This window comes from Trichomycterus rosablanca, chromosome 1 (genome assembly GCF_030014385.1).
Source record: "Trichomycterus rosablanca isolate fTriRos1 chromosome 1, fTriRos1.hap1, whole genome shotgun sequence".
NCBI lineage: Eukaryota > Metazoa > Chordata > Actinopteri > Siluriformes > Trichomycteridae > Trichomycterus > Trichomycterus rosablanca.
In genome coordinates this window covers 69,436,161-69,459,818 of record NC_085988.1, presented here as the reverse complement: position 1 = coordinate 69,459,818, position 23,658 = coordinate 69,436,161, and the positions used below count along the sequence as shown (strand labels likewise).

General features: G+C 39.2%; 1 protein-coding gene across 1 annotated transcript in view; it reads left to right on the top strand.

Moving 5' to 3' along the window:
• The first annotated feature begins 2,615 nt into the window (after nt 1-2,615).
• Nucleotides 2,616-23,658, top strand: part of cnot4b (CCR4-NOT transcription complex, subunit 4b) — a 47,485-nt gene continuing 26,442 nt past the window's right edge. Inside the window, exons 1-7 of the mRNA XM_062995861.1 lie at nt 2,616-2,763; nt 17,171-17,407; nt 19,508-19,705; nt 20,757-20,843; nt 21,013-21,114; nt 22,545-22,670; nt 22,756-22,880. Coding sequence (XP_062851931.1) covers nt 17,234-17,407; nt 19,508-19,705; nt 20,757-20,843; nt 21,013-21,114; nt 22,545-22,670; nt 22,756-22,880 — 812 coding nt within the window. The 5' untranslated portion in view covers nt 2,616-2,763; nt 17,171-17,233. The remainder of the gene's footprint in view (nt 2,764-17,170; nt 17,408-19,507; nt 19,706-20,756; nt 20,844-21,012; nt 21,115-22,544; nt 22,671-22,755; nt 22,881-23,658) is intronic.

Genomic DNA, 23,658 nt, shown 5'->3' with positions numbered 1-23,658 from the left:
TGGTCTTTCAAAGAGGGGAAGCTCATTGTCGGCTTACATCATAAAATTTGTCAATTTATTTACACATAAATTCTGCCCTCTGTTCCTTTTACAAGAAAATGGCCTGAAATGGGTTGCAGTTTGTCTTTCGACTTCACTCGCAAAATCCGCGATGGGACTGAAGCTCCCAGTGATTAAGTGACTAATGAAGTGTATTGCTTTGGCAATACGAATGTCCCTATTTGTCATGCCAATAAAGCTTCTTTTGAGTTTGAGTTTGAGAAGTGACGGTGTAGCGCTCAAACTAGCTGTCAATCAAAACGGGATTCAAGTCAAGTCAAGTCAAGTCAACTTTATTTATATAGCGCTTTTTACAATAGACATTGTCTCAAAGCAACTTTACAAAATCCAGGACCAACAGATACAAAAAACCCCTGTTGAGCAAGCCGAGGGCGACTGTGGCAAGGAAAAACTCCCTGAAAATTACAGGAAGAAACCTTGAGAGGAACCAGACTCAGCAGGGCCCATCCTTCTTGGGTGGCCAGGAGGATACTTTAAATAAATACACGATTCAGCCTTTCCACTGATCCTCCAATCATCTTGCAGAAGCTCAGCGTCCACACCCGCCCACAGCTCCATTCACCCCCAGAGACGCTCAGCGTCCAGGGGCGGGACAAAATTGAAGCATTTATCCAATGACCGGCGAGTTTCGGAGCATAAAAAAAAAACCTCAACGCAGTCCCATAGAAGTGAAGAGACGCTCAGCTTCTGCGGGCAAATGCATTGACGCTACGGGAATATATGAGTTAGGTTAAGAAAATCGAGTCGATTTGTGATAATTAGCTGATTCTGAACGAACTTGTCTTCGAGATATACGTGTTCTAACGCATTTGTAGTCAATGAAATGTTAACACAACTGTACATATTTGACCATTTAATTTTGGACATTTTAGGGGAAGCTGAGCTTCCCTTGCAGTCTTAGAGAATATCGCCACTGATATATATATATATATATATATATTAGGGCTGTCAAACGATTACAATTTTTAATCGCGATTAATCTCAGAATTTCATATAGTTAATCGCGATTAATCGCATTAAAAAAATCTGTGTAAATGTTATAGAAAACAAGGATTTTTAAGTGAAATGTTACAATTAAAATGGTGAACACATTTTATGCTAAATGTACTTATGTTAAAAACTGCTGGGACAAGAGAAAACTGTAAGGGAGTTTTATTCACTCACATACTAGGTAGTAATACTATCCAATGGTTTGATGGACGTTTCTACACGAAGTGAGTGTGTTTTGACCCTTTGGGGCTTCCATAGTTCATGGACAACGTGCTTGACTCAGCTGTCCGGTATTCTTTACCGTAACAGAATAAGTTAATAAAGTGTTCTGCTCCCGACAACTTGTGAATATAGCGTGTATTTATTTCTTTATTATGCAAGTGCAGATGCTACGACGCTCTTTTACATTTTGTTAACAAACCGCAAATGAAAAACGGTGACATGTCCGACATTAAAACGTTTGTTTTACCAGTCAAGTCTCAACATGAACTAGAATTTGCGTTAATGGCACTATTTATCTTAATCGCGTTAAATTGAGATTGCGTTAATGCGTTATTATCGCGTTAACTTCGACAGCCCTAATATATATATATATATATATATATATATATATATATATATATATATATATATATATATATATATATTAGGGCTGTCACACGATTAAAAATTTTAATTGAGATTAAAGAACAAAATTAAAGAACGAATGTGTTTTAAACAACTACAAACATCACAAATATAAATCATGTTTATAACCATGTGATTGAATAACCTGAATAAACTGTAGAGATGAAACATCACACAGAGTTTCACTTTTTACCGAAGGGGAGGAGGCGGAGCTACACGGTTTTGATGGACAGCTCTAGCAGCCAATGGAAATACTCGTTACAAAGCTTGCGTGATTTCATTAATCTTTTCAACACGTAAAAAAAGTGAAAACCGCTAAAAGTAGTTTATCATCGGACAGTTCATGCGCTTTACATCCTAATTAATCTGAAATACAGTTAATTACCACAGAGACACACATGTATGTGGCACAAACAGCCAAATAAAAATAGTTAGATTAAAAAATTTAATCTTGATTAATTTTTTTAATCGCGATTAAAATTTTAACGCGTTATATATATATATATATATGCGTATATATATATCATATTAAAAAACATAGGACATAAAAGTTGACGTGTGCAAAAGTTGTGGAGCACCTAGAAATTAAATAAAACGTGTACTGAAAAATTATATCACCAAGCTGACTTATTTTCACTTAGAAAACCAACAGAACATAATATTTAACCAGAGAGGGAGATCAACCTTCTGCATAAGACTGGACCTTTTACGTGTAACATTTTAACTTCAACTGTGTGAGATTTTAGGTAACATGTCAGAGAAGATGCTTGGTGTAAACCATGCCCACGTTGAACCTCTGTATTCACTACATTACCCATAAACGCTTAATGTTAACGCATGCGCCTTAAGCATTACCTCATCCCCCGCACCCTGTTGCTCCCTCCTCTGTGTTTGAGTAAGATGGAGGCTTGAAGGTGCAGCCGCTGTACATGGTTATAGAGGCTTTCAGTGTTTTTGTTAAGCTCCGAGCGCTAAAGCAATCCCCTAAACTATTCCAGCTCCCAGTTTCCTAAAACTCTGGAGTTCATTTTAGTTTACGTTGCTAGCTGCTGTGAATAAATCTTGAGAAGAACAGATTTAGACAGGGTGAGTATTTCAGAAGCTGTATAAGCTAGCACACTCTATACTCGCCATAAAGCGGCACTAACTACTGAACAATCACACCCGTTTTACTCCGCACTTCTCTGTGAGTGTGTCGAGAAGCAAACTAAACACACACCTTATTAATTATCGTATTCTTTAGTTGTGTGTGTTTAGTAAACAAATGTTTTATAGAGATTTGTATAAATCCTGAACATCAAAGGCCGCTGCTAACATCAGCTAGCATGTAAACAAAACTTGTTAGCTTGTTTGCCGCCTCCGCTGCTGTCTTGTCAGTTTAATGTAATTCTGCTTTATATTTATAACCTGACATTTTTATACAACCTGTAAGTACAAGTGCGTGTTCTGTTTTTAATTCTTTTAAATATTCAATTCGATTTATCGTCAACAAACTAGTTAGCTATGTACCGCGCTAAGGCTGTGTCCCAAACAGCACAGTACTTTACTAAATAGTATGCTAGAATAGTAACGATGCACTTGCTGTATCATTTGACATACTATTTAGTGTATGAGTATGCGGTTTGGGACCTAGCCTTGCTAACTCTACAACACTTTTCAGACCGTTTAATACGTTCGTAATTGCATTCTTTTTAGACACAAAATACCAGTTTTGTTCTGTTTACAATTTAAATATGAAGTGTGTTCTTTTTACTGCTTGTATATGCCAGTTGTTCACAACTTTTCCAGTCTCTAGACAGCTAGCATGCTAGGTTAGCAGCTACCTCCACCCATAGCCTGTTCAGCTAACCACTCTTCGATATCGCTCTACGATCACTGTAGACACGTTATTAAGTTCTTAAAACTGCGCTCATGATATTGAAGGTGTTTTTCATCGCTGTATATTAGAAGTTGTTTACCTGTGTTGATTGTGTGATTTAGGTGGGGTAATAGGAAGGTGTTTTGGATTAGCTGTGTATAGCTAGCTGTCAAAGTGGCTAATGGGTATCACTGTCTATGTGTGTTTATATTTAAAAATAAGTTCAATGGAAATCAAACTCAAGGAACATGTATATATACATATATATATATATATATATATATATATACATACAGGGGTTGGACAAAATAACTGAAACACCTGTCATTTTAGTGTGGGAGGTTTCATGGCTAAATTGGACCAGTCTGGTGGCCAATCTTCATTAATTGCACATTGCACCAGTAAGAGCAGAGTGTGAAGGTTCAATTAGCAGGGTAAGTATGGAGGTAAATATGTAGCAAAAGTTTTGCACCTGTGAAAACGAAATCTGTAAAATGTGTACCTGTAAAAAAAAATCTGTAACTGTGAAAAAGATTTGTACCTGTAAAAAATAAATTTGTAACTGTAAAAAAAATCTGTAAAATTTTTTATCTGTAAAAATAAAATCTGTAACTGTGAAAAAGATTTGTACCTGTAAAAAATAAATTTGTACTTTTATTTTCGATGTGAGAATAAAAACATTGCAGCACAGTTTCAAATCTGCCCGCCACGAGTTTTGCAACAAATATCTCAGTCAGCGTGTTGCAAAACTGATCTGTACCTGTAGCTGCAGGGGCGGGGCTTAGGGGTGCAGGGGGCGGGACTACTGAGGAGATAGACGTAATTACCGACCAATCAAAAGAGCTGGTTTTTAGCGCAGCAGAAGCGTGTCAATCACAAAGTTTCAGTGTAGTTGGATCAGAACATCATAACTCACGTTATAACGTCCTTATTAGTGTTGCTGTGGATATTATGGTGGATGTTTGCTGCGTGTTGTCTGCTAGTTAATGTGTTAATGCGTTTAACCCTGCTAGTTTTATACTGGACATATTGGACACTCGGCCTGACATTCGAGTTTCTTTCATCTCGTTCTCGGCTAATAAACATTCAAAAACGAATAAACCTGCACGAACTGACTCTGCAGTAAACAAAGCACAAACTACAATCTAATATGTTTTTAAAAGTCTTTCTGTTTATTTTTATTTAACGCTATTTCGTGATTGTGAGCTTTATCTGCCTTGAAAAGCCAAGGGAGCCTCTCAAAAGTGCGTAAAACCAGGTTATAGTTCTGTATTACCTAGTGACATGTACCATTCACCACAACTGTATTAAGTCCTACAGTACTGGTACAGTCAAATACATATCGTGTAAAAGAAATCTAAATGTACATTTTAATGTAATAAGCAATGTAAATTGCAATTAAAATTTTCTATATTTCATTCTTTATTATTATACTCATGCTGTAGGACTTTGTATGATTTATCACTGCTGTAAGACTATTATGTAAAATAGTGAGTAGTGCAAGTGACATGGTAACTACTACAACCTTTTTTGTATACAAATTTACGTTTCTATGTTATATTTCTACGTTTATATTTTATTCTTCATTACTATACCCACACTGTAGAGCTTTTTTTCTGTAATTTAGGGGTAGTAGGTGGTGCATGTCACTACATTGCTTATTACATTAAAATGTACGTTTAGATTTCTTTTACACGATATGTATTTGACTGTACCAGTACTGTAGGACTTAATACAGTTGTGGTGAATGGTACATGTCACTAGGTAATACAGAACTATAACCTGGTTTTATGCACTTTTGAGAGGCTCCCTTGGCTTTTCAAGGCAGATAAAGCTCACAATCACGAAATAGCGTTAAATAAAAATAAACAGAAAGACTTTTAAAAACATATTAGATTGTAGTTTGTGCTTTGCTTACTGCAGAGTCAGTTCGTGCAGGTTTATTCGTTTTTGAATGTTTATTAGCCGAGAACGAGATGAAAGAAACTCGAATGTCAGGCCGAGTGTCCAATATGTCCAGTATAAAACTAGCAGGGTTAAACGCATTAACACATTAACTAGCAGACAACACGCAGCAAACATCCACCATAATACCCACAGCAACACTAATAAGGACGTTATAACGTGAGTTATGATGTTCTGATCCAACTACACTGAAACTTTGTGATTGACACGCTTCTGCTGCGCTAAAAACCAGCTCTTTTGATTGGTCGGTAATTACGTCTATCTCCTCAGTAGTAGTTACAGATCAGTTTTGCAACACGCTGACTGAGATATTTGTTGCAAAACTCGTGGCGGGCAGATTTGAAACTGTGCTGCAATGTTTTTATTCTCACATCGAAAATAAAAGTACAAATTTATTTTTTACAGGTACAAATCTTTTTTACAGTTACAGATTTATTTTTTACAGGTACAAATCTTTTTCACAGTTACAGATTTTATTTTTACAGAGAAAAATTTTACAGATTTTTTTTACAGTTACAAATTTATTTTTTACAGGTACAAATCTTTTTCACAGTTACAGATTTTTTTTTACAGGTACAAATTTTACAGATTTCGTTTTCACAGGTGCAAAACTTTTGCTACATATTTACCTCCATAGGTAAGAGCACAGTTTTGCTCAAAATATTGCAATGCACACAACATTATGGGTGACATACCAGAGTTCAAAAGAGGACAAATTGTTGGTGCACGTCTTGCTGGTGCATCTGTGACCAAGACAGCAAGTCTTTGTGATGTATCAAGAGCCACGGTATCCAGGGTAATGTCAGCATACCACCAAGAAGGACAAACCACATCCAACAGGATTAACTGTGGACGCAAGAGGAAGCTGTCTGAAAGGGATGTTCGGGTGCTAACCCGGATTGTATCCAAAAAACATAAAACCACGGCTGCCCAAATCACGGCAGAATTAAATGTGCACCTCAACTCTCCTGTTTCCACCAGAACTGTCCGTCGGGAGCTCCACAGGGTCAATATACACGGCCGGGCTGCTATAGCCAAACCTTTGGTCACTCGTGCCAATGCCAAACGTCGGTTTCAATGGTGCAAGGAGCGCAAATCTTGGGCTGTGGACAATGTGAAACATGTATTGTTCTCTGATGAGTCCACCTTTACTGTTTTCCCCACATCCGGGAGAGTTACGGTGTGGAGAAGCCCCAAAGAAGCGTACCACCCAGACTGTTGCATGCCCAGAGTGAAGCATGGGGGTGGATCAGTGATGGTTTGGGCTGCCATATCATGGCATTCCCTTGGCCCAATACTTGTGCTAGATGGGCGCGTCACTGCCAAGGACTACCGAACCATTCTGGAGGACCATGTGCATCCAATGGCGGTGCCGTGTATCAGGATAACAATGCACCAATACACACAGCAAGACTGGTGAAAGATTGGTTTGATGAACATGAAAGTGAAGTTGAACATCTCCCATGGCCTGCACAGTCACCAGATCTAAATATTATTGAGCCACTTTGGGGTGTTTTGGAGAAGCGAGTCAGGAAACGTTTTCCTCCACCAGCATCATGTAGTGACCTGGCCACTATCCTGCAAGAAGAATGGCTTAAAATCCCTCTGACCACTGTGCAGGACTTGTATATGTCATTTCCAAGACGAATTGACGCTGTATTGGCCGCAAAAGGAGGCCCTACACCATACTAATAAATGATTGTGGTCTAAAACCAGGTGTTTCAGTTATTTTGTCCAACCCCTGTATATATATAAACATTCAAAGATTATTAAGTACCATCAAGTTTCTTTTTTGCCTGAGTCTTTCTTAATTCTTTGGTTTCTTGTTCATTGTGTATATATATATATATATATATTATCCCCCAGTCTAGTTGTGTCCAATTACCCTGAATGCGTCCTCGACCCGTCACGGCTGACTAAGGACACCTCTCAACTGACATGCACCCCCTCTGGTACGCACAGTCAGTACAGATAGTGCATTTTTCAACTGCAAGAGTCGAGTTCATACACTTGACGGGCACTGTGTACATCAGCATTATTCCTCAGCCCTGTGCAGGCGCCATCAGTCAGCCAGCAGGGGCCGCAGTTGCACCAGTTGTGAGGACCTATGGTCCGACTTTCTTACCCTCTAACCCTGAACAACAGCCAATCGTTGTTCATACTGCCACCCAGCCCAGTCGGAAAGGCAGAGCTGAGATTCGATACAATGTATTCGAAACCCCAACTCTGGTGAGCTAGCGTACTTTACCGCTGCGCCACCGGAGCGGCATGTTTATGTTTTAAGCTTACCTCTGCAATCACAGATTCTGCTTTGCATTAGTATACTCGCTATAGGAATCCGCTGATTGCATTTTTTGAAAATTGTTCAACGTAGAACCGAGATGAGCTGTTATTACACAGTATTATTGGTAAAAGACTGCATTATGCTTTTGCATTATCACTAAAAGATCGTATCATTATGGTGAGAATAGGTGCTTAGGTGTTGGTCATGTTCAGGTCTCATCAGTACACCTGGCCTTGCATGCAAAGGGGCTAGGTTTATTTTTTTCCCGCATCACTTGCAAGAAACCAGATAACTGCATACTAAATATTTTTATAAACAGCACCACTAATGGTTGTGTAGCTGTTGTTCTTGTATTTAGTACAGTATGACGTGGAATAAATGCATAACTATCAAACTATAGAGGAAACTATATAAACTAGAGATAGACCGATCGGGTTTTTTGGCATCGATTGCGATCTCCAATCTCCTTTCAGGGCAATCGGCCGATAGTCGATTTCGATCGGGGGGGGGGGGGGGGGGGGGGGTTGACATGCAATTTTTAGCGCAAAATCAGCAGTAAATAATAAAGTAACCAAACAATTATTTTTTTCACCCACAGGAGACATATCTTATGAGTCTAACTGACCACACACACACACACACAGGTTTAATGTTATCCAGTTTAGTCTGAAAAAACCTTAAAAAGAGCCTCACAGTGAAGATAAACCGAAAGCAACAGCGTGTGTGTGTTTCTTTAAAAAAACGCTTTGTTCACAGTGTCGCTTTAAATGATTCTGATTCAGGAGTCGAATGTGACGCGTAAGTGTCTCTCTCCGTTTTTACTGTTATTAATAAATGCTGTGGTTTTAAATAAACACCAACTACTACAGAACATTTTGTGTGACTTTCTTACTTTAAAAAGCTTCATTAAAAAGCTTAATTAAACCGCTATTACCACAGAGCGGTCACCGAGTCAGACTCGTTCCGTCTGTTGAGCTAAAAGTTCTGATTACCCTAAAAGTTTAGCAGATGATCCTGAACTAACGAATTTGGTAATGAATAAACTTTTGCCTCTGATTGGCTCTGTAACGTTTCTGTTCTCATTTACATCAAAAGCAAGAACCGCTTACGATTTACCAAAGTGAACCAGGAGTTTATATAACGTGCTGATAGAATCGGCTCAGATGTGACCGGGTTGTATTATCTTTTTAAAGTAAATATTTCAGTCAGCAAAATTGCATCGTATGTATGATGCACAACGTTAATGATGTTATTTTAGGTCGTGAAGAGCTTTCATGATGGTTTCTGTATGATGGTTGATGAATGGTGATGTGATGGTTCGTGTTTTGTAGCGCAAAATCTGGATCAATCCACTGAGCTGTTAACTTAACATGATCTTTATATATCAAGTGATCGGATCGGCTACATTTGGGAAATATCGTCCGATCGTCGATAGCATATTTTGATTGAAAATCGGCCGATATCGATTTAAAGTCGATCGATCGTCCCATCTCTAATATAAACTATAGAGGTTTATACTTGAACTTGATATTATTTTGGTCTCAGATGTTGTGTAGAGGGAAAATAGATTTTAAGAGCTGAGTCTGGCAGTTTTGAGTGAAAACTGATTGATGTTTTTAGCTTCCCTTACATTTCCTTTCCTAAATTTAAGTGTCTAAGCTGCTGACACACCATTACATCATGGTGTGGCCTGTGAAAAGTTCAAGCTTCCTAAACTGTTTTAATGGACGATTCAGCGTGATTTTTGATGCATTGCCATTCGTCAATCCATGTGATCCATCAAAACTAAATTCAGATTAAAATTGATGGCATCAAGCACTTTTGACCACTCGTGATGCTGGCAGGTCTGCTTTACAACTTGGGCAGTAGAAACACACCCTAGTATTTCATTGAAACAATGAGCTATAAGTGGCATGCCAAGTTTCTTTCAGACTTTATTATCGCCCGTCTTTAAAAGTCTTGTATATGGACCAAATCCACTGTGGTGACTAAATATGGGAGCAGCCAAAAAACACTAACCTATCTAGATGTCCAAACTGTTGGATTGTTATTAAAGATTTGCATTTACACCAGTCGAACAGCTTGTTATTTCAGCAATGTAATCTATTTTCCTTTATGTGGTCATCAGAAGTAGGTGTTGAACAATTAATTCTAGCATTTCTATAACTACAGTCTAGTTTCCAACTGTCAGCCTGTGTTCATCTTCACATTTAGGTCTTTGGCAGTGTTCCTGAACTAGACCATACTTTCTGTCCAACAAGATAAGTCTGGAGAAAGTGAGATTTTGGCCTAAGTGTGTGATTGATCTGATCTGTTAGTGTGAAGCCAAATTCATGTCTTTGAGAGAGCTCAGGGTATTGTTAGTGATTAAAAGGTGCTGGCAGTGTGGAGAAAATCTATATTGATATTATCTTTCTCAAGTGTTAAGGTGTTCAGTTGAGTCTTTGGAAGGAGTCTCTGTAGCGGGGGTAAATGTTAATAACAGAGCTCTGTCTCTGCTGTTCACAATTGAGACCTTGTGCATTTAGAGGGCTTAGGGTTTTTAGCACTAGGCTTATTATTAGAAATAAACCAGTTTTAAACCATTAAAACAGCTTTTAGAGCACTGAGGAAAATGGAGTCTAATTTTTAAAACCTTTCATTTATAAATGTAGGTTTTTTAAAAAGTTGTTTTGCTCAGGTTGAGGATTAAACTTGTTTGGTGTTAAACCACGGCAGGTTTTAGTCTGTGTGCATAACTGCACTAGTTTTTAGTGCTTTTCATAGTTAACTTTTGTAAAGACTTACTGAAACATGATCTGGCTGGAGATTACAGTTCGCCCTGTGTCTCTTACTGTAGGCCTGTTATAAATCTATTCTGATGTATATACAGTGTATCACAAAAGTGAGTACACCCCTCACATTTCTGCAGATATTTAAGTATATCTTTTCATGGGACAACACTGACAAAATGACACTGACACAATGAAAAGTAGTCTGTGTGCAGCTTATATAACAGTGTAAATTTATTCTTCCCTCAAAATAACTCAATATACAGCCATTAATGTCTAAACCACTGGCAACAAAAGTGAGTACACCCCTAAGAGACTACACCCCTAAATGTCCAAATTGAGCACTGCTTGTCATTTTCCCTTTAAAATGTCATGTGACTCGTTAGTGTTACTAGGTCTCAGGTGTGCATAGGGAGCAGGTGTGTTCAATTTAGTAGTACAGCTCTCACACTCTCTCATACTGGTCACTCAAAGTTCCAACATGGCACCTCATGGCAAAGAACTCTCTGAGGATCTTAAAAGACGAATTGTTGCGCTACATGAAGATGGCCAAGGCTACAAGAAGATTGCCAACACCCTGAAACTGAGCTGCAGCACAGTGGCCAAGATCATCCAGCGTTTTAAAAGAGCAGGGTCCACTCAGAACAGACCTCGCGTTGGTCGTCCAAAGAAGCTGAGTGCACGTGCTCAGCGTCACATCCAACTGCTGTCTTTGAAAGATAGGCGCAGGAGTGCTGTCAGCATTGCTGCAGAGATTGAAAAGGTGGGGGGTCAGCCTGTCAGTGCTCAGACCATACGCCGCACACTACATCAAATTGGTCTGCATGGTTGTCACCCCAGAAGGAAGCCTCTTCTGAAGTCTCTACACAAGAAAGCCCACAAACAGTTTTCTGAAGACATGTCAACAAAGGACATGGATTACTGGAACCATGTCCTATGGTCTGATGAGACCAAGATTAATTTGTTTGGTTCAGATGGTCTCAAGCATGTGTGGCGGCAATCAGGTGAGGAGTACAAAGATAAGTGTGTCATGCTTACAGTCAAGCATGGTGGTGGGAATGCCATGGTCTGGGGCTGCATGAGTGCAGCAGGTGTTGGGGAGTTACATTTCATTGAGGGACACATGAACTCCAATATGTACTGTGAAATACTGAGCAGAGCATGATCCCCTCCCTCCGGAAACTGGGTCGCAGGGCAGTGTTCCAGCATGATAATGACCCCAAACACACCTCTAAGACGACCACTGCTTTATTGAAGAGGCTGAGGGTAAAGGTGATGGACTGGCCAAGCATGTCTCCAGACCTAAACCCAATAGAACATCTTTGGGGCATCCTCAAGCGGAAGGTGGAGGAGCGCAAAGTCTCGAATATCCGCCAGCTCCGTGATGTCGTCAAGGAGGAGTGGAAAAGCATTCCAGTGGCAACCTGTGAAGCTCTGGTAAACTCCATGCCCAGGAGAGTTAAGGCAGTTCTGGGAAATAATGGTGGCCACACAAAATATTGACACTTCAGGAACTTTCACTAAGGGGTGTACTCACTTTTGTTGCCGGTGGTTTAGACATTAATGGCTGTATATTGAGTTATTTTGAGGGAAGAATAAATTTACACTGTTATATAAGCTGCACACAGACTACTTTTCATTGTGTCAAAGTGTCATTTTGTCAGTGTTGTCCCATGAAAAGATATACTTAAATATCTGCAGAAATGTGAGGGGTGTACTCACTTTTGTGATACACTGTATGTGGCTTATGAGACTTGCTTTTGATCAGCTTTTTAGCCCAGGTAATAAAAATGCTTGCAAAGCACTGGTCTATGGGAACGATCTAAATATTCCACAGCAGAGAGCGGGCTTTCTTTGTAATTTCTGAAGATTTTGTTTGTGTGCGCCATGCCTCATGCCTTACACCAGGTGTAAAAACTGGCCCAACCATTACTATTTAGATAGATAGATGGATGGATGGATGGATAGACTTTATTTGTCCTGAAAGAAATTATTGGTCTCCGGTAGCTGAACAAGAACAAAAGAAAAAAGAACAGCTAATACAAATGTACAATGTGCATGTATACATTATACAAAATACAAGGAAATGCAAAAAAGATGTGCAATTGTGTGTTCGATACTTTAACTTGAAACCGGCTTAATGTATTTATGATGTTTCCTTTACACTGTACTACTGGACCTTGTTTTGATTAGAGTGTAGAACGGTGCATCGATGAGGTAATATCAACAGTCAGCAGTCCTCTGCCCTTGGTGGCACATTTAGCTTGTTAGAGAGAGTTTGGAGATTGTATCTCCACAATGGCTGGTTTTACGTAACAGCATGGGCCTTCTGTATTTCTAAGAGCCAGTCTAGTAGTCGAACTCCTGGAATGTAGGCAGTCCTGCTACCAGCATTGTGACTCTTACCGTTATGCCAAACCCACCACACTAAACATTGGTTAAGCTGACAGTAGTCATCAATAGGCACTAAAGGTTATATTAAGCCGGTCCGTACTTTTAATCTGTATTTAGTTCCTGAAGAAATAAGCACCCTAGTGGAACGTTTCCTCATTCATGCATTTTAGATTACAGGAAAATGTGCTTCCTCTTTACATAAAACACAAGCTTCAGGAACTGTATCTGTGGGAAAGTGTTTTCCCTGAAACTAAGCCTTCTCAGGAGGGCATTTTACACCAAACCCTGAATAATAATAAACAATGATCACTCATTTATTTAATTTGAAATGTTCATTTAAATTTAAGGCTGTGTAATTGACTCCAGGACTAATACAGATGTGTTGGTTTTATGTTTCATTGACTGTATCATAAAACATGTGTGTTTAAATACTAGAAACAAAATGTCTTGTTTCTGAACTGCCTGCTCATATTTTATTATATTTCAGTATTGACAGACTCTCAAGGCAGACCAATTTTCGTAGGAAATCATCACTTTTAGGTTTAACACGAGTCGAAAAATATAGGGAAAAATAGAGTAAGACTTACATATATTTTCCAATACATGCAGACTGCAAAGTCATTGTTGACTAATGACACCATGACACATGGAAAAGCTAATCTTCACTAAACATAAGCCTTAACATAAGGCTGATATGGCTTCTAAGGGTGGCTCAAGTCCATATTTATGTTAATAGGTTTGTCCAGCAAGCTCATGGTCAGTTGTGTACCATATAGTGTATCTTTTTTTAGCGCACACATTTATTCATTCATCTTTTTTCCAACATGGATATTCTCAGTGTGTACTTAGGGCATTTAAATAGGGTAACCCCTAACCCTGAGCACGGTTTCTAATTCTATCCAGGCATGCCCTGCTCGATTACTGCTTGAAAGCTTTTGAACTTTGTTGGCTGGAAAAGCTTTAATGACCCTACATGTAGAGCAGCAGGGTGAGGGGAGGAGCTGCTAGAGTCCTGCCCAGTTCCCTGTCTCTGCTTCCCTTTTAAAGAAAACCAGAGGTGCTGGCATCTTCTTTAGAGGCCAGCGTGCTGTCACCAGGGTATTTTTAGCAGACATTTTTCTGTCCCAACTTCCCAAACCCTTTTGGTGTTTCCTTTACACTGTACTACTGCACCTTGTTTTGTTTAGAGTTTACAAAGGGCAACGGTGAGGCAATATAAAAAGTCAGCAGTCCTCTGCCCTTAGTGGCACATTTAGTGACCAGTCAGGCTGCCCATTTATCAGCAGTCTGGCAAGCCTGAGTCAGATGGTTCTCACCTCTAAATCCCAATAGAATCTGAGAGAAAAGCCCTGTGTTGACTGTATGTTCTTGTTGTGGTCTTTAATAATTGGGTGGTTTACTTTTTACTGAGTAACGTAAAAGTGGTTGCTAAAACTTTGTTGGTTCTTGAGCTCTCTGATCAAAATAATGAGGGGAAGCCTTTTCGCTGTAAGACTATTTTCATATAATTAGAGCAAAACCTCTTTTTACTGTGAAGTGAGGTGGTGACTAACCTTGCCGCTGTTGCCCACTTTCGCCATGCCGTATTCTTTCTCACAATGTCATTGTTCTGTTCTAAATTTAAACTAAGCATTTCAGGGTTTTGTAAAAGTCAGAATCAGTTTATTCCCACTAGTGTGTGCATTGCTTCTGTCTGTCATATAAACAATTTGTCTTGTTGATGACATTTTACAAAGGTCAGTGGAAAACTGGGTCAAAATAAGATTAAACTCTGAGCATCAAAGCAGTGAATCTGTGCGATGCGAGATGCTCAGAGTAGCGCAGGGGCAAGGTAAGTGGCGTGTCAAGCCACAGGAAAGTTTTCCCATGTTACCACAGTTTTGCCGTGTATCATGTGAACGCAGCCTGAGTGTGCTTTTCCTACCACTGATAGAGAAGGTCTTAAAGTGGTGGACTGCTTTTGCTTACTTGGATCAATTCGTAAAGGATCCAGTGGTCAGGAAATAAAACACAGACTTGCATTATGCAGAACAAGAATAAAGGAATTGGAAAAATCATTAAATGTAATGCTCTTGACTCTTGTCTTCTAAGAGTGCATTGAACAGCAAAGATGACCAATGAATGGATTCTCGTCCAAATCCAACTTTACCTCTTAGTTAAACCCCAGAGAACCAAACTGTAGCTCTCTTAGACTGGACACTTGATAAGAAGAACCAGTTCATTGAAAAAGACAGTTATGATTAGAAGAGTTGGAGGTACAAGAGGAAGAGGACGGCCAGCAACAAGATGAACTGATAGAGTTAGAAGAAAAAACCTGAAGACCCACACTAGAGAGGAACATAATAATCCATAGAGTCACCAGAAGTCAGACTTGACGGCACATAATCACTGTAATCACTGAATTTGCTTATCACATTCTTATGTTTGGCATTAAAGCATGCTGTCAATTTCTTTCTCTCCAATCATTTTCGAAGGATTACTTGTATTATTGTATTGCTTACTGACATAATGGTGTTCGTATTGTTTTACTACAACTTACAATATCGCTCTGCTCTTTATTTCTTTATTTCTCTGCTCTTACCCTTTAAGGTGAAGTTTTACTGTGTGCAAGCTATGCAGCTACCCAATAAACTGTTAACCACCCGTTACAGGAAGTAAAAGCCAAATAAAGTGGCCAAACTTTGACCATGACATGTTAGGTGTGAGTGTGTTAAAGTGTCTCGTAGACCTCATTTAGAACATGAAAAAGTTGCAACAGATGTGAAAGCGTTTCAAATGTTCTTTTTTTTTTTTTGCAGTCTTAGCTTAACTAGACTTTATGGATTTACCTTTATTATCATTGTACAAGGAAATACAGTGTACTTTACTTAGGAAATAGAATATATATGTACACGTTTGTGTGGGTTGTTGTGAACGTGACTCAGCTGTATTTGAAAATGCATGATTGTAAATATTTAATAATGAATTAATAATTAATGTGTGAATAATGTACGAAAAATAGAAATATAAATGTTTTGTAATAGAGATGGACCGATCGGGGTTTTTGGCACTGATTCCGATCTCCGATCTCCTTTCAGGGACATCGGCCGATAGCCGATTCCGCTCGGGGGGGGGGGGGATTAGCAGTAAATAAACTTAAAAAGAGCCTCAGAAGATACGCTTTGTTCACAGTATCGCTATAAGTGATTCATTGATTCATGAGTTGATTCGTTTTTATGTGAAGCGTAAGTTTCTCTTCTCGGTTATCTCTTTGTGTTTACTGTTATTAATTAAATGTCGTGGTTTTAAATAAACACCAGCTACTACAGAACATTTTGTGTGACTCTCTTACATTAAAAAGCTGAATTAAACTGCTATTACCACAGATCTGTAACCGAGTCAGACTCGTTCCGTCTAAGGAGCTAAAAGTTTTCCTAAAGTTTAGCAGATGATCCTGAACTAACGAATTTGGTAATGAATAAACTTTTGCCTCGGATTGGCTCTGTAACGTCTTCTGTTCTCATCTACATCACAAGTAAGAACCGCTTACGATTTACCAAAGTGAACCAGGAGTTTATATAACGTGCTGATAGAATCGACTCAGATGTGACCGGGTTGAATTATCTTTTTAAAGTAAATATTACAATCAGCAAAATTACATCGTAAGAGCTTTCACGATGGTTTCTGTACGATTGTTGATGAATGGTGATGTGATGGTTGGTGCTTCGTAGCTCAAAGTCTGGATCAATCCACTGAGCTGTTAACTTAACGTGATCTTTATATATCACACGATCGGATCGGCTACTTTTAGGAAATATCGCCGATAGCATATTTTGATTAAAAATCGGCCGATACCGATTCATAGCCGATCGATCGTCCCATCTCTATTTTGTAAGATAGTGTCCAATTTATCCCTAAGGAGTTTAGTGGGGTTGAGATCAGACTTCAGTGCAGTATTTCCAGTGAATCTTACTGAGTAAACATCGGTTCTTTTATTCTGGATCAGACAAGGGCCTTGTTTCCTCTGATGCCACAAATTTGGAAGCATAAAGATTTTATACACCTGTTATCACTGGGTATGGCACAAAGATGTACATGTACTTCTAAATATTCGTTTTCACAAATTCAATTTTGTTTAATTTTGTTATAAACAGTATTCCGATAATTCCTTTAAAGCGAATACCTATAGACACCCTAAGAATGCATAATCTTTAAATTCTTCCTCTGTCTGTCCCTCTCCAGTCTTGAACCCAGTTCGTCCGGTGCAGTGTAAAGACGCCACCTCTTGCCATATTGTGTCATAGGATGTCTCGTAGCCCTGAGGTGAAGGAGGACCCCATGGAGTGCCCTCTCTGCATGGAGCCCTTGGAGATTGATGACGTCAACTTCTTTCCCTGCACCTGTGGCTACCAGATCTGTCGCTTCTGCTGGCACCGCATCCGCACTGATGAGAACGGCCTCTGTCCCGCTTGCAGAAAGGTAGAGCTCTATCTGCACTCGTTGTCCAGGTTTGAAGCCCAAACCACTTTTTAAACGAGGTGTTTTAATAAATGCAAACTGGCAGCAATTAAAAGCTGAGCTGGTTCAGAGACTTTCATTATAGGAGCAGTTTTTATATACAGTGGTACCTTAAAACTCAACATCAATTGATTCTGGCAGTGGTGTGTTTAAAGTGCGTCGAGTTTCAAGTTATTTTTCCCATAAGGATGTATGGGAAACCTGTCAATGTGTTCCATGGTCCCGTGGAACTGCATATATTACATGAATATTATATATATTAATTATAATATTATATTTCATCACCAACAGTTTCCAAACACAGTTGGATATGGATTTACACATTCTGGAAATGTTTTGTAAACATACAAGATGGCCAATATCAAGTGAATTATATCACTAATGGAACAAAACACAGTTATAGATTTGGTTTTAATTTGAAGAAGAGAAGCTCAGGTAAGCAGCAGTTATGATTTTATGCTGCTGTGTGGTTGATCTGGGTCGCGGTGCTGCTGTTTATCGTTCGCTTTCAGTTTGCAATGATAGCAAAGCATTATCAAATATTGAACTATTTCAGAATTTTTTTTAAGCTAATTTATTTGAAGTAAAACGCAGTGTCAATGCGAACAAAGCAACAGTCGCATACACTTCGAGTTTTAGGTTAGTCGCATACACTACAGAGTTTTTCAGAAAGCTGCAGCACACCCAGCATTTTGATCATGAGAATGTCAATGGTCAAACCCTGGCACACAAATGCAATTACTTTTTGTTAGTGATCCACCAATGATTATCACTTACAATTAATTGTCATTAAGGATTATTTACCTAAACAAATTAAAATTCTTCTGCAATCTCAAAATGTATTATTCAGATTGTCTTGTTATATTGTTTATTTATTTATATATTTATTCTTCTCCCCCTTTTATGCCGATCCCTGCTCTGACCGAGGAGATCGAAGCTAACCCACTCCCCCTCTGACACGTGGGCAGCAAGCCGCATGCATCTCATCACCCACACATTGACGAGTGTTGTGCCACCTAGCGTTGTGTACGGAGAGACACACCCTATGAGCACTCCTTCCTCATCTCTGCGCAGGTGCCTCTAATCAGCCAGTCTGACAGAGAGACCCATATCTGGCTTAGTCCCGCCCACCTGAACAACCGGCCAATCGTTGTTCATGTGGCCACTCAGCCTTCAGCCGGCAAGGCAGAGCCGAGATTCGATACGATGTATTCGAGATCCCAGCCTGGTTGCAGCATGTGTTTTTACAGCTGCGCCACCTGAGCGGCTGTTGTTATATTGTTAACTTTTTGACGTTACTGCCCACTCCCGGTGATGAGCCATAAGCTAACAAATGACTCTTGTTGGTGCATCTTTATCAGCCAGCTGCACTAAACTTGTATATTGTAGTTTCCTTCCAGTGGCATACTTATTATTTTGACATGCTCTTTACTATGATTAAATTTGATTTGGGACGTACCAGCTGTTATGCCATTCACTTTGTAAGCACAGACAGAAAATTGACTAAGCTGATGTGTGTATAAATGTGTGATTATAGCCGTGTGTCATTTGTGTGGGAGCTTCTGGCATTCAAATGGTTGATTTACTGAGATGGGGGATACCTGTGGGAAAGCTTGTCACTGCTACACTACAAAGCACAGATTTTTCTGGAGCCGTATTTAAGTTCTAATGTCTTTTTCGCTCAGGGACCTCTACGTAGATATTTATAGTTAAGCATTTTATATTCAGGAAAAGCCCCACAGGGGCTGTGGTGTTCAGCACCCCAGCAAGATTTGATGAGATCTTTTTCACTCCATTGACCTAGAATTGCAGTGATTTCATTATTGCAGTTCTTTGCAGATTTCCAGAATAAGCTAGTGTCAACAATCTTACTTTTCTTTTTATCAGCACTTTGCCTCATTTCTCTCTGATCAATATGAGACATTGCTTTAGCTGAAACCAGTGTAGCATATAAGGTCCCTACAGACAGCCGTAGTCAATGTTAGTGTCAATTCCTCCTGGAGTTCTCCGTTTGCTGGCTCTCCGTGTACTGGGTATAACACTGTGATTCCTTTGCTGCAGCCCTACCCGGAGGACCCAGCAGTGTATAAGCCCCTGTCTCAAGAGGAGCTCCAGAAGATAAAGAATGAGAAGAAGCAGAAGCAGAATGAACGCAAGCAGAAGATCACAGAGAACCGCAAGCACCTGGCCAGCGTTCGTGTTGTCCAGAGGAACCTGGTGTTTGTGGTTGGATTATCTCAGAGACTGGCCGACCCTGAGGTGATTTTACATAAACTCAAAAAGAGAACTTATTGTGTACAGAGATTAAAAGGTTGACAATATGAACTCATATCAAGGAGAACATATTTTAGCACTAACTTCCTCAGGGGGTAAAACCTTTTCCAGTTTGCTGAATTTACTGTAATAAATGTGAATATTTTTGGAATTGAACAGTTGTGCTTCCCTACAGTTGTCGAATCTATAAAATTAATATTAACATTTATTGTGATATACACCAACCTGCCACAAACCACTGACAGGTGAAGAGAATAACTTCTTAAATAATTCTTTACAATGGCATCTTTAAGGTGTATTAGCCAGCAATTGAACAGTCGGCTTTAGAAGTTGATGTGCTGGAAGCAGGAAAAATGGGAAAGTTTAACGATCTGAGCGGCTTTGACAGGTCATGTGGATGGCCAGACGTGTGCATTGTTTACTTGTGGAAGAGATGGTACCAGGATGCACTGTAGGACGATCCACCACATAATGTGAAGAAATTGAAAGACTCACTGGTAACCAGATAAACTAGGAGTCCTTGTGGAGGCCGTGTTTTGGTTGGTCAGAGCTGTTTTGCCAGCATTGTTTTGGTTCATCAGTTTACCATGGCACAAATGTAATTCATACCGACTGTGATATTGCAGTGTTTATTAAACAGAAAATAAGACTTTTTACAGGTAGCTGAGGGTGTTCTGGAAAGAAAACAGTGTTCTGGGGTTCAATGGGTTAAAGTGGTGTTCTATATTTTAATTCAGAATGGTTTGTATAGATTGAATTTGAAATTGCTTTTGACAGAAGCAGTACGTTTTGTCAACATTTGCATTTAAATGAACTCTATCCAAACATGTCCAAGCTTTGTGAGGTTTAAAAAAATTACTCAAAGTCTAGGTCTAGATTCAGCTTGTTATTCTATTCAGTATTTAGATTGACACTTTTACTGCCTTCTGGTAGTGAAAAAAATCTGTTTGTGCGCTCATGCTGAGTATAAGAAAATGTTGTTTTCTTGCCAAGGAACTTCATTTAGTAGCCTTAAATGATTTTATGCTGTTTTTAGGTCCTGAAGAGGCCAGAATATTTTGGGAAGTTTGGCAAGATCCATAAAGTGGTCATCAACAATAGCACCTCATATGCTGGCTCACAGGTAATATTTGTTGTTTATTGTAGCCCTTGATGTTATAATATGTAGCTCCTAATGAGCTTTACATTTGTCTTTTACTGAGGTGCCAATTTCATCTTTTTTATCAAAAAGCTTGTGGTGCATTTGTCTTGCCCTACTTTTCCCAATGTGCCTTGTTTTCTTTCTTCTTCAGGGTCCTAGTGCTAGTGCCTATGTTACTTATATTCGGTCAGAAGACGCCCTCAGAGCTATACAGTGTGTCAACAATGTAGTAGTAGATGGCCGAACACTGAAGGTAATACAGTCAAAAACTATCATATCAAATGTTTAATTAGGATGGGCATGAAAAATTCACACCTACGAAATAAAATTCCAAATACTTTTGGTTTTATGGTCCATGTCCCAGACCTCATAGTAAATACTAAATAGATTTTGTCTGAATTATTATTACATTTTTATTTTTCTCTAAAGCACTTTTTATTTGGAACTTAACAGTCTATGCATTTGTTGGTTAATGGCCCTGTTCAAGGGTCCAACACTGGCAGCCTGGCAGCTGTGGGGCTTGAATTGGCAGCCTTCTAATCACTAGTCCAGTATTTTAACTTCTGAGCAACTACTGCCCAATATGTATGTGACTGGTAATGATGTTACTGTTGTGTTCCCATACACACCTGTTCAAGCTGATAAGGTGTCAGCTTGAAAAAAAAAGAAAGACAGCGGGAAACCCTGGTCGTGTTAATACCTTTGTTAATCCTCCAGAAGTGCAAATGGTACACATGTTGCTCCCATTGAGACTGTGTGCGCACACAGGTATAGTCACATGCAAAGTATGATCTGCTCCCAAGCAGGACGTCTGTTATTCATAAGTGTATAAAGTGGCTTTATTTGCTCATAGTGCAGAACATTATCACATGCTTGTTTTTCAGTTTTTAAATTAAAATACATTGTACCATGTCAGGTAAGATGTCAGGTCTGCTCTTGTTGTCTATGTTTGAAATACAATAATAGTATACTACATACAGTGGAGAACAAAAAAATATGCTTCTTTATTGCATAGTTTTAAAATACAATCCAATGTTTTATTTAACAATTTAACTGAAAAGTTATATGGTTATCAACATTTTTCATAGTTAGTGTGGCCTTAGGTAAACACGCATCTGATGGGTTGCTCATATATGTATATTTATATTTAGATATATAGATATTTAGATATATAGATAGATAGATAATATACATACACACATGCATGAACTAAAGTGCCAGACAATCAGGTACAGACAAGCCTATGCAAAATACATAGCAACCCCACTTATGCAAGTCATTGGTTGTGTCTGCCAGTGTTTATATAAAGCAATAGACATCGATGGAATAGCTTATCATGGTTAGCACAGTTTAAGCAAATTTTAACATTGCTTGTACTTCTGAAATCCTATGACCCACCTCATGAGCTCCAACCATTAAACAAAGTTTGGATTTTTAAGGGTGTGACTACAAGAATTCTGGCAAAATCTCAAACTTATGAGAGCAGTGTGGCATGTAGGATTGTGTAGGACTTGTGGGATTGTGTAGGACATGTAGGATGTGTAGGACATGTAAGGATGTATTACCAGTTTTTTCTGGCACTTCAGTTTGTGTTATAATAAAAAATAAAAAAATAGTTAATGAACTACTTAAAGGTTTCATTTTGTTAGTTCAAAGCAACTTACATCATTTTTTTCCCTACAGGCATCTTTAGGTACAACAAAGTACTGCAGTTACTTTTTAAAAAGCATGCAGTGTCCCAAACCAGACTGCATGTATCTACATGAGCTAGGTGATGAGGCAGCTAGTTTCACAAAAGAAGAAATGCAGGTAAAGTGTGCTTATATTGATCCAGATATCTCAGAAGTGGAAAGTCAGAGACTGATTTAAAGTGAATTGTGTTTATTCATTGCAGGCTGGAAAGCATCAAGAATATGAACAGAAACTTTTACAAGAGCTCTACAAACAAAACCCCAGCTTTTTGCAGACCTCCACTGGACCAGGGGAGAAGACAAAGAGCAAATCAGGCCCTGTACAGAGGTTTGTAACTGCTTTTAGAGTGAAATAGAAGCATGTTCATGGCTATACCCTTTATTTGTTAATTGTTCATGTTGTAGTCCGGGATATGTTAAAAGTTGTTTCTCCTAGTACACATCAGGCTTAAAGATCTGATAGCTTTAATAAGGGCCAAATTGTTAAGGCCAGACGGCTGGGTTGAAATATCTCTGAAACCGCAAGGGGTGCTCACAGGCAGCATGGTGAGTACCCTCAGACAATGCAACAAGCTACAAACTGCTGACAGGTTGTTGGGTGGCTGACATTCATTGATGCCAGAGGACACGAAGGTTACGGTATCTGGAACAGACAAACAGAAGGGCTACTGTGGTTCAAATTGCTATTTATTTTAATATTGGTGATGAGCTGAATATTTCAACACAGTGCATTGAAACCTTCTGTGTATAGTGCTGCATAGTCACAGGCCAGTCCCCATGGTAACTCCTATCCACCGTCAAAAGCGTCTACTGTTGGCTTGCAGGCATCTGAACTGGACGGTGGGAGAAGGTCGACTGGTCAGATGAATCCTGTCTTTTTCCTAGAGCATCTACATGGCCAGGCTTGTGTGCCGTGTTTACCTGCACTAGAAAGGGCATCTGGATGCCATGTAGGACGATCCACCTTACAAAGTACAGGGCATGCTGCAGATTTTCTGGTACCAGAAATCACAGAAATTCTTCAGATGTTTTGTGGAGTAAAAAGGGTGTGGGTGCGGGTGTGTTGCTATAATCGCTGTATTTACTTTGATGTAAGATGCTTTCCA